This window comes from Xenia sp. Carnegie-2017, unplaced genomic scaffold (genome assembly GCF_021976095.1).
Source record: "Xenia sp. Carnegie-2017 unplaced genomic scaffold, XeniaSp_v1 HiC_scaffold_25, whole genome shotgun sequence".
Classification (NCBI taxonomy): Eukaryota; Metazoa; Cnidaria; class Anthozoa; order Malacalcyonacea; family Xeniidae; genus Xenia; species Xenia sp. Carnegie-2017.
This window is the reverse complement of record NW_025813488.1, coordinates 1284895-1299923: the sequence shown is the minus strand read 5'-3', so window position 1 is coordinate 1299923 and position 15029 is coordinate 1284895. Positions and strand designations below refer to the sequence as shown.

Genomic DNA, 15029 nt, shown 5'->3' with positions numbered 1-15029 from the left:
TACAGATTTTTTGTCCATTGAAATATATTTGCAGAAATGTAGGATTTCGCTGCCATATAACGGCCACGATTCCCCAAGCATTATAGAAATCATAGCTAAAAGTCCTTCGGCAACAACAATTTTAGAAGCATCAATCTGCTTACCATACGCCATATTAACATAAATCGCATCACACACTCGCATAAATTGACTTTGATATATTGCATTCATGCATACACTTCACTTGTCCTTTACTTACGATTTTCGATGTAAATTTCTGCTGATAAAACTCAAAACAATGTTGGCTTGCTTTTGAACATCAATGACTGAAATGTCGCTCGCGAGATCGTCTTTGCCAAGCATTTACAATTTATCCATAAATTTTCACCCTCTTGAAAAATTCCCAGTTTGGAAAGCAGCATTCATGTCAACATATGAATTTGTAAAAGATTTCCATAAATTCCATCTGATTGTAGTTTAGTTTCTATCATGCTTATAAAAATTACTATGAAACGATCAAACATTTAATTCAGACAGTGAGCTTGACTATCTTAGTTCAGTTGGCTATCAGTCGAAATCGGTCAAACCAATCACAGTAAGACAAAAATTCAAATGAACCCAATTGTAAGATAGCAATTGGACTCCCTTATAGGTGCGGCCACCCCTATTATCGGTCGAGATTATTCCAGACTGTCCACTGATCTGGCCATTGACCAATAAAATAGCGTTTCTGGCGTTCATAGACTCCTTTATAAGTCGAACCAGTCAAGCCACCCCGCTTATCAGTCGGTTATTCCAGGTCAATTAAAATTCAACTGATCTGGTTACCAAGGAGATATTCGTTGCATTAGTCATTAGTTTTCAATAATAAATAAAGCTGGATTTTTATCACGAAGTAAATGCGATAATAAAGTAAGAATAATTAGTGATTTTTTAATTAATATGAATAGGTAATTTTTGAATTTCAAACATCAGTCGCGCGACCGATTTGACATTCTCTAGATCCGCCCCTGAGCCGATCATTTTGCCCATATTGACTCAAGCTACTTTACAAAAAAAGAGTTAGCCTGATATTGCATTTGCTAAGATATGTTAATTAAATGTAAAATATTTTGTCTTAACAATTGGTTTAATCGACCTCATGTCGTTGTTTCATTTACCGTTTTACCCGGTTAAGCATTCTTGTTTTAAATTTTCTCTCAAGTTATTCCTTTTCTCATCAGGTGTATTCATAATAACACCAATTCCCTCCTTAAATCTCTGTTTTCTGGTGTCCTTTTCATATAGTTCAGTTGACTCACCACTCAATACTTTTACCTCAAGGCTTTTCTCTCAACATAATATTTATACTTTCAATACTTATAAAAAAGTTCCTATCCCTTATTCCATTAAATGTACAGTGGTATAGCAATTCCGTTTTGTGCAACATAAGTCTAAATACATTGCCAAAACTTCCCATCCTTTGTCTACCAGAAGCAGTCAACATGCCTCGCAACCGAGAATATGCCACATATCTCTCCACATGATATAAAATAAATTTTTTAGTTAAAACAACTTAGAGCAAATTTCTCAACAACTCAAGTTAAAGAACAACATGAATTAATGAAGAAACTGCAAGTAAGCAGATATGCATGGAATACGCATATTCACACATTACAAATCTTTCTTCGTACCAACTGTCAAATATGGAGACTAATGTGCCTGACGGACTTCTTTAGAAAACCAAATCACTTTCAAAATAAATCACTCGCTTACAACTAAATATTTGAATAAACCTCGTCCCCTCAATTACCGTTTTAGCACCGTCCCTGTCTGTGGTCACATCTTCAAAACGTAAATTCTGAAAGCGAGGAGACAATGGCAGCTTGTAAAGCAAAACTTTCTGATATTGCACATGAATATAATGGCACTCCAATAGATAGTAGAGACTTTTCATTGACTAGGGAACATCTCATCGCGTTAGCAAACTTACGGAAAAATAAGGATATGGTAAGTTGTAAACCAGACAAAGGATCTTGGGCTGTGATTCTTCATAAAGTTGATTATAATGCTATGTTGCTGTTCTCATGAGCCCAGTAGCCGGGATTCAGCGAAGCGTTGTTCATTTTGGCAAAAGGAAAAGATTAAATACTTTACAAAAAAAACGTATTTTAGCAATTTCTCTATGCTCTGACCTTGCAAATTCACAAAACCTTTAAAATGAAAACAAATAATTTAGCTTGATTTGAAAATTAGCTACAACTAAAATGACTTATAACGCTTAAAAAAATTTGTAGCTAAGTTTTGCTTTTGAAGTTTTCGCTTCTTCCTAAGATGATAAAAATTTCAAGTGATACGGATAAGTTCTGCTTAATACGAAACATTGAAGCATATGATCGAACAGCTTCAATAGAAATAAACTTTACAAACACTGCTGTGTTATTTAAAAGCATTAAAGTAAAGCACTCTAGAATTTTACTAAAATGTCCGCCCAATGCGATCAGAACGACCAAGAACTTACAGATTGCTAAAAACACACAATCAGGGCCCACCACTGCGTCCTATTCTCTGAATGATAAAATCTGCACAACATAAGTTCAACATAGTTCTTTGACAACATAGTTCTTTAACTATCAATATTACTTAAACCGGTTCTTAATAAGTTTTCATCAAAAGTTCTTAAAGATTCCTTTTCCTTTTTTGATGAACTGCGAAACTTAAGTATTGATAGTGGCAAACTAATCCTTGTTTCAACCAAACTTTGCTGATGCATACACAGATACCAAAATTCGTATCTTACACAAATGTATAAGTATTTCTCTCAAAACAATGGAAGCAGTCCTTATCAAGCTTAATGATACGATCCTTTGTTGACAAAAGCAGTTCGTTTTTCAAATTGGCTGTATCGCTTCCACTCAATCATAGCAAATCAAGATCTAAGGGGGGTCTGAAGCTGATGTGCTCTGTTTTCTTTATGCATGACGTATAAAGTAGTATGAATCAATACTCTTTTTTGGATAAAAAATTGACAATATGTCAAAGCCCATGCCGGTTTAATACCATAAAATAACAAATTACGAAATAATTACAGGAATTATTTTACACAATTTAATAAAATTCTTTAAGATCAAGGCTTTTCTGTTTACCACAGAAAAGGTGTGCTCATAAAAACGCCACCACAGAAAAAAGACTAAGACAGTACATGCACAGTCAACAGAGAAAGGGAGGGAGGAAAGGGAGAATTTTTTTTGTGTAACTACACTTAACGATGGCCACTTACTGAAAGACATGGGATTTGTTTGTGCATTACCGATGATGCTATCCCCTGTGCAAGTGAATCACACTATGTGCATGTGAACAGAACACACTAATTGTAGAAAACAGCCCTTTTGCTCCTGTAGCATCTGCAATTAATGACCTTAGCACTCGAAATGACCTTAGCACGCGAATTGTTTTGAGTAAATAAACTAAATAATAACAAACGTCCCCAGTACTTTTCTGTATGTTAACAAAGTTTTTCTACCCTCTCTTTTCCTACCGAATTAACATATCTCCTATTTACAATAAAACTACAAAATAACTCGCGGAAGCAATAAAACTATTATTCGCTTGTACAAATAACTACTTTATTTTGATGATGACTCATCTTCCATACTAGATGAGTCATCATAAAACTAATTATAAATATACAAGTTGACTCACTCTAAAAGACAGCAGAGTTGACACCTGACCAGTGACGTAGCCATGCAGCCTGCAAGTTTTGGTCTTGTTATGTAATTTTAGAAATCTGTTGTTTTTACAGTGAGTGAACATGACAGAACCAAATTTGCGGGCTGGCTGCGCCACTGCACCGGACGAATTGTTTGCCAATATGCCATAGTGTCTTAAATTTCTAAAACAGCTCTTTTCAGAATTGTTGATTTTTTCTTGGTTTTCTCAGGTTAGTTTTTTACTCGGTTTTATCATGGGTTTCGTGGTTTTTATTTGGTTTCAGTCCATTCACCATGGCAATTTCTCTTTTTAAGGTGATTTTTAAATTCATTGACACTGCAGATATTACATTCTCACAAAAAAGAAAAGAAGCACTTCACAAACGTGCAAGTTTTTCGTTCAAATAGTGTATTCAGTCTGTAAAATACACTCATCATTAATGTAATAATAATTCTAAATCCTCTCATCAAGAGGACGGCAATCGATGTAAGCCAAAGGCTTTGTGCCAATTGATGAGTTGCAATTGGACATCTTAATGATGTATAGTAAAGGCTTTGTGCCAGCTGAAGAGCTGCTATTAACATCTCATTGATGGGAAATCATAATTCTTTGAAATATTTCATTGGATATATCTGTTTTGTTGACCACTCCTGATGGCGATGACATACATAGCTCAAGTTCGAGCTATATGGGTCATGTATTTAGTCATTGTAATTAAATCAATATCGACGAGCCTTAATCTGAAAATGGACAGACTGGCAATACTCCACATGGTCCAGATGGAATTTTGCAAGCAGATCTTGAAATTGAAGCAATGGCAATACTGAATACAGACCACCAAATGATTGGTAGCATTTTCATGCTGATCTCTTGTTTGAACTTTCATACAGACCACCAAATGATTGGTAGCGTTTTCATTTCTTGCTGATCTCTTGTTTGAACTTTCATACAGACCACCAAATGATTGGTAGCGTTTTCATTTCTTGCTGATCTCTTGTTTGAACTTTCATATTTCAAGATGCAGTTGTAATTGTTGTGCAAGACAGAGTTGTTGGATTACATGCCACCTGAAAATATATAGCAGGAATATGTTTAGGTTTATTTCATTGATTTAATTTGTGTATTACAATATTACTCTAAGCTCTTGAAGATGTGATATCTAGTAACGTATAGATGCAATAATTTTATTTTTAGTATCTTGATAAAACCTCAAAACATGTGCATTACTTGAGCAAACACTGACTACAATAGACCATGAATAGATGTAAAACATCTCAATAACTTTTCATTTCTTTACGTATGATAAGTTGCATTATTTTATAGGTGAGAAATTTCTTTTCGAGCCTTTAATTTTGCCAGTGTATCCCCTTCGACCCATGGATGAAAGAGATGCGTTACAACTGCACTCTAATTTTCACCCAGAAACATAAAAAAAATCAATTATATCAACAAAAGGAATTGAAAAAAGGTAAAGGATTTTTGATATAAATTGGATATTCCTTACGCCTTTGAAGCAATTGACGAGAAATAAAGTAGACACCCATAACTGTTTAAAGTATCGTATGTTATCAATAAAAATAACTACTGTTTTGTTCTGGTAGCAGTTTGCAATTCAAATAAGAAATTAAAATGTTCGATATTATGGACAGTAGTCAGAACCACCTTTAAAAATCGGTTCAATCAGCTGCATTTGTTGTTGACAATGCTTTCCTATCAATCAGGTGAATTTGTTGTGCCAATGGTTTTCTACATATTATAGAAGCTTGAAAGTTTCTAATTCGTTGATGACAATGCATTTAGTCTCGAGAAGAGCGCGATAAAAACATATTCAACTGAAAATTTACTCCAGGCCAGGCGAAACAGTTTTACACTTATTGTTTATCCCGGGGAGAAGATTTGCTAAAAATTTAAATCATATAGGCAATCTCAGGATGATAGGAAACACATATAAGTTGGGAAGGCCATAAACGTCCGGGCATTTCCCTGGTGAAAAGGGCATTTAACGTTTGTGAACGTTACCATGCTAATCACATGCTAAAGCAGTATTTTCGTTTTTGTTCGTTAATTTTTTAAAAAAGACTTAGCTAATTTGCGAGTTTTTTTTTTACAAATTCTTTTGTAATTGTCGATTTTGCAAATCAAATCTTATACTTTTTTGTGCATATCGAACACAAGTTTATTGTGCTGCTCAAAATCTCTCATTTCATTTTTTTCGTTTCCTTTATCCTCAACATTCCACAACCATCTTGGTTTTGCTACACTCATGCCAACATTCAAAATAAAGAGCAGTAGGATAAGACTGGCGCTCTTATTCAACACCATGATTCTTCACGGACTCTTGAAATACTTCTTTTACCGACACTATGATGTGTGGCAAGGAAATATGATCACCATTTTATAGCAAGAGGGTCTGCAGGTGTTTTATCCTCAAGTTTTCATCCTTGAAATGGATTATTTATTTATTGAACTTTACCATAAGTCAGTTGGATGACAACGGCAGCTTTTACCTTTAAAAGCTATTTCAGCGGCATGCATGCGCTCGAGCAAACATGAAAGGACGCTGATTTAGAAACAGCACGCTATTAGACTACATTGCTCATAAATCGCTTCGTGTTCATGCATGCTGTAAAAATAGTCTTTTCTCAAACACTGGTTTCATTTCAATTTTGCGTTAATTTTAGTTCAATATTGAGCATTTTTCTTTTTGCCTTTCAAATTGTCTGCTAATAACGGATGTTCAAATATTTTTCATGTTTCATTTCTTTTAATTGTTTTAAAATATGCGTGCTTAAGTTGTAAAAGTTTTTGATCAGTCTAGTCCAATTCCATGCTGCTTCTAAATTAGCCTTGGTAAAGAACCTTTGTGACTATTCTGCTGATTCAAATTAAAGTTATAAAATTAAGAAATAATCCATCTCCATAAATATGAAAGTAGGACACCAGGAATAAATACATGTGGAGAACACCATCTGCTAACCTTTGCTCTGAAGTTACTGTTAAAAAGCACCCATCACGTTCTTTTTGTTGTCTTATTTGATTGCATGGGTATTTTTTCTCCGCGTTATTGCAATCTTGACTGATATGCCAATGTGATGTTTTCCTTGAAATATCAATCGCAATAATTGTGAAGATGAATGATTAAGCTTTAGGTCTTCATGCTAATTTTTATTCAGAGACACGTCTTTCAGTTAAATCAGGTTGACGTAAGGAACAGAGAGTAGGGTTGATTATAATTCATTACCGCAAATGTTGTGAAGCATATCCCTATTGCATGTGCTTCATAAACAAGCATATCTTTAAAGTGAATTGTTTGAGCCTGGGAGTATATCATTACATGTTTGTAGATGTAGATTGTCCACGTTAGTAATGTCCTCAGAAACAAGTTGACTGACGTTTCGATAATCTTAGCGTTATTCATCTTTAGAGTCAAGCTCGATTCCTTTACTCTGAAGTTGACTGCCGCTAAAGTTGTCGACAAAACCAGCAACAACATTCCTTCTAAAGATTCTACTAACCTGGACGATGCCTGTCAAACATGCCCTTCTCATCCTACTAATTTAACCTTTGCTGCCTTTGGATTACTGTCTCCTTTAGTCTTAGAGTATTTGTGAGATCACTATTTACCCGAAACAATTTCTATTGGCCATTCCTTTGACTAATTTCCATTAAAAAAAAATTTCCACGCTGTTTGTAGTGGAGGTGTTTAAAAACCTTAAGGATTGTTGTATAATTGAGTTGAATGTTGTATAATTTCATTTGATAATGGAACATTGTTAACTCGGTTAGGCGCCTTTGCATCAAATTTGCTTGCAGTTGTCAATTTTTTCATCATATGTCATTTCTGCTCGAGAATCTGCTTTATCTTGCTTTATTACTTGTTAGCTAGTGGCATTGTATGAGAATTGTGTAAGAAAGATTAATTGATGTAGAGATAGCTTGTTAAGTAAACCCACGAGCGAAGAAAGTAAAGCTATGAATATTTGTTGTATTGCAATGGTCTGCAGCCCACATTGAAAAGTTTACCTCCATACGAAAACAGACAAGCCAAAATTGAGATAAGATAATTTATTTAAATTGGAATATGAAGAAGATAAAGTGCTATTTTTTCAAACTTGACTTTAAAAATCAAGCTTTCAAATTTGGTAGCTATGAACGAATGAACAAGCACAATTAACGAATTATCATGCGCTTTGTTTTCATACAAAAGCGTGAAAACTCAAATAGACTGTAAGATCGTAGAAAGAAAAGTGCTGAGGTGGAATCAAATTTTGTTTGTCAATTGTTTTACAAAGCATAGAGCTTTATGTAGAGCCATCGAAGTAAGCTAAAGTAGAGTAGATTTAGAGTATGCTATTTCGTGAGGTTTTGTTTTATTCAAGATTTCTTTGGGCAATAATGAATCTCGGATGAGTTGGTGTTGTGTTTCTTAAGTTTTCTTCATTACTGACGCTCTCATAAATTTTAATTTTATTGTTCATATAATGTATATTTCTGTTGTACATGAAGCCACATAATTTAACAATAATTCATGATATTAATTACATACTCTAAGTTTATTTTTTGAAACAATGAAGCGCTTGGCAGTTCGGTGGCTATTTTTGCTTTTCTTCGATATCGAAACGCTTCTTCCAATCTTGAAAAATATGTCTATTCCTTTTCATACTCCTTCCATTTTTTTGGCATCCAACTTGATTAACTGCAGTTGGCGAGCAACGATTTGTGATATCTTTATACTCTTTCAGCCATTTTACCTTTGCATGAGTAAACCTGCATTCAAAAACCAACACAGCAAGAAAAAAGAAACTCCAGAAGTATTTCATTGCACTTTATGTTTGCAAGAGTATATTTACTGTGAAACGCTCTTGTGCTTTTAGATGGCTTTTAAAGTCGTGTCGTCCTATTTATATACATGAGCGATCAGATATTAACAGTGTACAGTCAGCTATTGTCATGCTAATCATCAACATCTTGTTGCCATCCTGTTGTTTTCTGTCAAACATTGTGATGAACGTCAAACGATTTTTATTTTGATAAGACGTTTTCATATAGACTTATATCGCTTTATGTATTGGCAATATAGTAAGAAAATACATTGAGGTGGTCCTAAATTGCTGTTTCTATTCCACGAGAAAAATGAAAAATGAGGAAACGTAATTAACGAGTATATATATATGTGCATCTTGACAACAATGCTTGACGATAATAGTTCGTTAACTCACTTATATTATCTTTCGCTTCAACATACCGCAAGGTAACAGCTGTGTCTCTGTAAATGTTTGCTTTTTCGCTGCTGTATCATTGTGAACTCAGTTAGGTGCCAGGCAGGAAACGAATTCGCACTATAAGGATTAGAGACAACAGATCGTTTGCAAAAGCTACGATCTGTTGGGTTCTAATCTTTACATTGAAAATCATTGTGTGCTCGTTTATTTTGGTAAACTTATTTCATTTTTCTCTGTTTTTTTTTCCAAAATTATCAGTTAACATTAACATACTTTGTCCTTTTACGTGGTTTTATTTTGTATAATCTATTAATGGCAAATGTTAATTGAAGCTTTTCCCACTGACGATGTAGTTTCTATTTCAAAATATAGCTATGAATGTCGTGTCGACATAATGCAAAAAAAATAATTTAACGCGTTAAAACTGTGTAAACTGTGTTGTTTTTATGACAGCGTCAAACATTTTATGTTTTGTGCTAAATTTCCGACCAATTAGTACAAGAATATGTGAAATTGGCGTTGCTGACTGAAAACGTCACTAGAATTTTGCCGGAACTAATGCTAGAGATGTTATAAAAATAAATGCTCTGGTTAGTTGTCACCCTCATCTGAAAGACATATAATATCATATTTTTCTGGTTTAAAAATAACAACACTGCTTTTGTTTTTTCGCAAAATATTTTTTGGTTTTGAGTTATTCTGTTGCCAATTGTTTTCCATTGAAGTATTAAAGTTTTCCATTTTCGATTAGGTTAAGTATCTTCCCTTTCTTTTAGTAATATTGTGTTCTATTTAAAGAATCTTTGTCTACCACAACACAACGCGCCCGCTGATCTTATTCGTTTATGTTCGTGTTAATTATGATAATTTGTTCTGTGACACGATGAACTTTCTCTTAGACTCTTCGTACAACTTCCACAATAGGTAAAAGCGTCTGATTCCAAATGCTAAGTTTCTATATGAATACCAAGTTTTGGTCTTCTTTTCTTCAATCGTTAAGCTTGTCACAGTTTTGAATAATTATTTGCCCACCCAAAGAGATACGTAAATGAAAAACTACTGGCAAGCTTCTGAAAATACTTTTGATCCAAAAGCGACACAAATTTTTATACGTATACACAAAAGACGCATAAATATCCCGGATTACGAACTGATACAACGTTTGTGTATTTATTCAACCAAGAAAATGGCTGCGAAAATCTTTTGCGCGCTTTGCTTTGTGGCTGACAACTTTCGACTTGACAATGGCTTCCATCTTCCCATTGTCCTGGGTATGTATTTGAACTCGTTAAATGCTAAATATTCCATTTCTTGCAGCTTCCTTAAAATCTCTTAAAGAAAATAGAGGACCATTGTCCGACATAACTACTTTGGTATCCCATACCGTGCAGACTGTACTTTTAACTTCCTGATTACGGTTTGATCGTGCTCTCTCAAAGATCAACTTCCCAGAAGGTGAATAGTAATCGACACAAATAAGATACTGACACTCATTATAGGTAAAAGATCAGTTCCACCTTCGTCAACGGACGATGAGGAATATCGTGTTGACAAAAATTTCTTTCGGCTGCTGTTAGTCCAACGATCTGCATACATTACATAGTTCTATAAACTGGCGAACTTTCTTGCTGATACCTGGCCAATATGTGGACTCTCTTGCTTTGCCAACGTACTTACGATCTCACTATGAGCATAATCTATGCATTGAATCATCTCTTTCCTGAGTGATGATGAGATTATTAATCTCTCCTCGAGCAATAACTCCAAGCTTACAACTAAGTTCGTCTTGATCTCAGACTATGGTAAAATTTAATGTTTGTTGCCTGTTTAAAAATGGAAATGCTACAGATCCAGATAATTATCGACCTATTTCTCCGCTACCGATAATTTCCAAAGTTCTTGAACGTCATGTCTATAATTATTTGGTTCTCGAATTTTAATCCAACGACATGTTTTATGTTCTTCAATCTGGCTTGAGAAATGGCTATTCTACTGAAACAGCTCTTATTAAAATTGTTGATCAGATATTATCTGATTTTGATAATGACAATCTATTGGCTTGCTGTTTGGTGATTTTAAAAAAGCATTTTATATGGTGAATCAAAAACTACTTTTGGGTAAACTTAAAGCTGTGGTCTTAGTACTAATTCCCTTAAATGGTTCAACTCATATTTTCAAACAGGTATCAATACGTGTCAGTGAATGGCGTCTGCTACAACTATTATTGATCGTGGTGTACCGCAGGGTTCAGTCTTGGGCCCCTTTTGTTTATCATATTTATTAACGATTTGCCTAAATCAATAAAAACATTCAATGAATATTTTTGCTGATGATACCACTCTTGTTAAATCTAATCATTATTCAGATGTTTCCCTATTGAACGCATATTACAAGAGGACACAACTAATTCGAACTCATGGGCAAATAAAATTTAATGGTGCTTAGCTCTACAAAATCAAAACTATGCTTATCACTGGAAAAGAATTGCAAAGAAACTGGTAAATTCATCTACATTATTGTGTGTTCATATTAATGGCAATATGTTAGAGCAGGTTTCCCACCAGAAGCTTCTGGGAATCATTTTAGATGAAGACCTAAGCTTCAAATCGGTTAAAAATTGTTCGAAGGATTCGTTTATTCCTTGTAGTCTAGAGACGAATCTGTATCTTTTAACCGTCTCATTTCTTTTTGGGTTGCAATAACTATCAAATGCAGCAGTTATTTGCACTAAAGTTCTTTCTTCGGTGGGTGTTTCAAACTGCATAGTCTCAAAGATTTCACGCACTTTGCTCCCTATAAGATAAAGAAATACCTTTATCTTCATTTGTTCGCTTTTGCCATCCATAGACAAATCCATGCACAATTCTATCTCTTCTTTCCAACTAACTGTAACGGTGGTTTCAATTGCATCACTCCTTCACGTGATGCTCACTTTGTGGAATCTCCTGATCTCGGATCCTGTCTTTACCTCTTGTCAACTCTTTCTTGGCTTTCTACTTAATGGTTGCCACCATATTTTCAAATGGATAATTTCATAATTCGAGAAGTGACTTAAAAATATTTCCCCCTTTTATTTCTCCAAAGCTACTTAATTTATAACCAGCTAAAACATGCATATATTATACCACTAATATATACCTACGTCAGCTATTGTTATTATCTTATTATTTTGAAAGCCGCCGTACCTTATATGGCACATTTTAATTGAAAATGTCAGCAGAAGGCGACAGGCTCGTGATTTAAAAACTTTTCCTTCCCTCCGGATTTTTAACCAGCTTTCATCTACGATTATAAAGAATATTTTATTTTATTGAACTTTTATTATATCAGTGAAAGTTTGACCGCATTATGTAAAATCCTGATATTGGATCACCAATTTTTTCTATAAAAACTATTATTACAAACTCGTTTTTAATCTTTCACCAATAAAAATGCTGCAAACACTTATGTGGTATACAGATGCCGAAGTTGTGCAAGAAAATTATGATATCGGCTTATCAATTATCATTTGTCGTTCAAAATTCAAAGTGTTTATTTTCCTATGTTTTACTATACTTGAGGTGTGATAACATCTCTTTTTTTAGTACTAAGTTTTTTTCTAAGATTTGTTTGTCCACACATTTTTCTTGTTTACTTAATTTTTTTTAGACACTGTTTATGCTGCAAAGATTCCAATTCATTTTGAAACGTATATTTGGGAAGACATAACCTGTATCAAACGAACCCCCCTACTATGAATCGTGTTTACCCCCAAATAGAGTAGGACTTGTTTTTCTAAAAATGTGATAAAATGTTACGAATAGAGTTGTAATATCATATGCATTGTCAACAATATTGAATAACACTATTGCCAGACTATAAACAAAGATAATGGGGGAGTGTTTGCTTCATGCTGCCACTCTTATAAATGCTGCTCATGCATTTTACAGTAAACTAGTTTATGTATACATTAAAACCTACATATAAAACTGCTTTGTATAACATAAAGATAAGACTTGCTCCTAAGATTGTACATTTTATTCAAGTAAAGCTTATGACTATGTGCATGCTAAATTTTAGTTTAGCATTTCTTCATCTTACAAAAATCCACACTTGGTACTATTTCAGGTGACTCAGGAGTCCCATGGGATGCATTAGTGTAGTTGCTATGAAGTTGAAGGCAAAAGAAAGAAATGGGATGAAGAATAACTTTTATGTGTGTGATAAAGATGAAGTAAAATAGAGTGAAATAGAATAAAAAAAGTGAACAATATAAAATTGAAATTCGAAATATCTTACACCTAGCCTTAAACAGATATTCAAAATAGAATCGTCCAATAACCAATGGGTTACTGTTAGTTGTCCACACTTTCAGAAAGTTAACCCTGCCACTGTATACATCCAGCCTATTGGGATATAAACGTATTATTAGAGTAATATGATACCGGAACTTTATATCTATAATGATGATACATGATTGGATAATTGATCATGGACTTTGGCACTAACACTTATGTTTATATTAAGTTCTTTGTCTTGTTGACATCCTATCTCATTTGTATTCTTATTCTGTTCTATTGCACTGCACGTTGTATTTGGTTATGTTATATTAAAATGGTTACTTAAACATTATAATTCTAATACAGCCCTCCATAGATGCACAAAGAAAACAAGGATTTCTGATAGCCACAAAGCTTATCATGCCCATCCAAGGACATTGTAGAGTTTGATCCCTGTTATAATTTAACAAAATGAAGGTTCAAACTAGCAGTTTTCAGACGTGGCATTGCTAAGGGGAGATACATGCCCCAATAAAACTTTGTTGTCCACCCTCAAATGCCCACTTCCTTTAAACTTTGAAAATCACTTTGCATGGTGATTTTTTACTACAAGTTTTTCACCCACATAATGCAAACTGTTGTGCACAGAAATTTCTTTTAGCTTGTTCCTTACAGCACTTATCAAATGGTAGAAACACAATACTGGTTTTTAGAATAAAGCTTAAGATGATGTAAATTTTCATTACAAAAAAGCCGCATAGTTTTAAAGAAATACTGGGAATATTCTGAAACAAAGCAATTGATATTTTACTTATCGCAACACAAATAAAATAAGATTGCTGACTTATTCGACTAACAAACGCGTTTGTTCTACGTGGTCGTTTCTGTTTTCCAATTCCACCTCGTGATTGCAGTCCTTCTGTGTCAGCTTCTCCCATTACAGCGTAAACTAAGTCGAGTGAAACATTGAGTCCATGCACCTCTCTTACCTTTTGCTGCATTGCTCGATAACCTAGAAGAACGCCAGGACCGTTCAATTCCTTTTTGACAGCTGTTTTAGCGTCTTCCAATGCAATGTCGTAGTATGTGTATTTAATATGAAAATGTTGAAGCCTGCGACTTAAAGTGCGAATGCTCCATGCATATATGGGATAATCTGCAGACATATAGTCTAGTATCTCTTTTCGTTTGAAATTTCGCTGCACATATTTTTCAAGATCATATCTCATCTCTTCATCATTTTCCCAATCAGAGTTTCTTATGCGTTCCGCCATAATTATAAAGTATAGAGCCCACTTCATGTAATATGGAAATATATGGTTTATGAGTTAAGAACAGTAAACTCTACAACAACTGGAAGGCTAACTCACAATATACACAAGCCTAGTTTTGCTGAAGTGACTTAGAAGCTGATTTGCCGCTTTGCAAGTATGTCGCATGGACTGTTTATTTTGCGTGACGGATTGTTTCGCAAAAACTGCTAACTTGGAAATATAATGCTAGCCTAAATGTTTTATTTCTTTCAAAACCGTTCGCAAAATTTGAGTATTAATGTGTTAAGATGCATTGTGGACGTTCCAAGACATGTTTTGTATACGTAACGCTGTATTATATAAAACATAAAAGTGAGAACTTGCTTCGAAATATGAATTTCTCATTTGTCGTCGAAAGGCCAAAAATTTAAGATAAAACTGATAACAGGTAGTCTGTATCTTTGAATGCTGTGCAAAATACACACAATCAACTTAATATAACATGTTTCATAACAATTTTATTGCTTTTAAAGTTAGACTTGCTTTGTAAGATACTCACATGCTCTTGTAATGTGTGAAAGTGATGATTTGAAATTTTGAACTGTGGGTGATTGTTGGTTCTTATC

At 34.1% G+C, this 15029-nt stretch overlaps 1 protein-coding gene across 1 annotated transcript; it reads right to left on the bottom strand.

Moving 5' to 3' along the window:
* Window positions 1-11618: 11618 nt before the first annotated feature.
* Window positions 11619-14424, bottom strand: LOC124453411. The gene is made up of 4 exons (XM_047004233.1): window positions 14008-14424; window positions 13518-13603; window positions 13177-13276; window positions 11619-11684 (listed from the first exon to the last, which is right to left on the bottom strand). Exons 1-4 carry the CDS (start codon window positions 14422-14424, stop codon window positions 11619-11621), a joined length of 669 nt encoding a protein of 222 aa, XP_046860189.1.
* Window positions 14425-15029: the final 605 nt, after the last annotated feature.

Bases quoted from the DNA above. Each gene is read 5' to 3' on its own strand.
- LOC124453411 (XM_047004233.1), bottom strand. From the start codon at position 14,424: ATGGCGGAACGCATAAGAAACTCTGATTGGGAAAATGATGAAGAGATG. The intron at 13,277-13,517 runs GCTGTATTAGAA...ATATCCCAATAG, and splicing joins TCTTTGTGCATCTATGGAGG to GCTGGATGTATACAGTGGCA. The intron at 11,685-13,176 runs GCTAGGTGTAAG...TTTATCTTATAG, and splicing joins ATTTTGAATATCTGTTTAAG to GGAGCAAAGTGCGTGAAATC.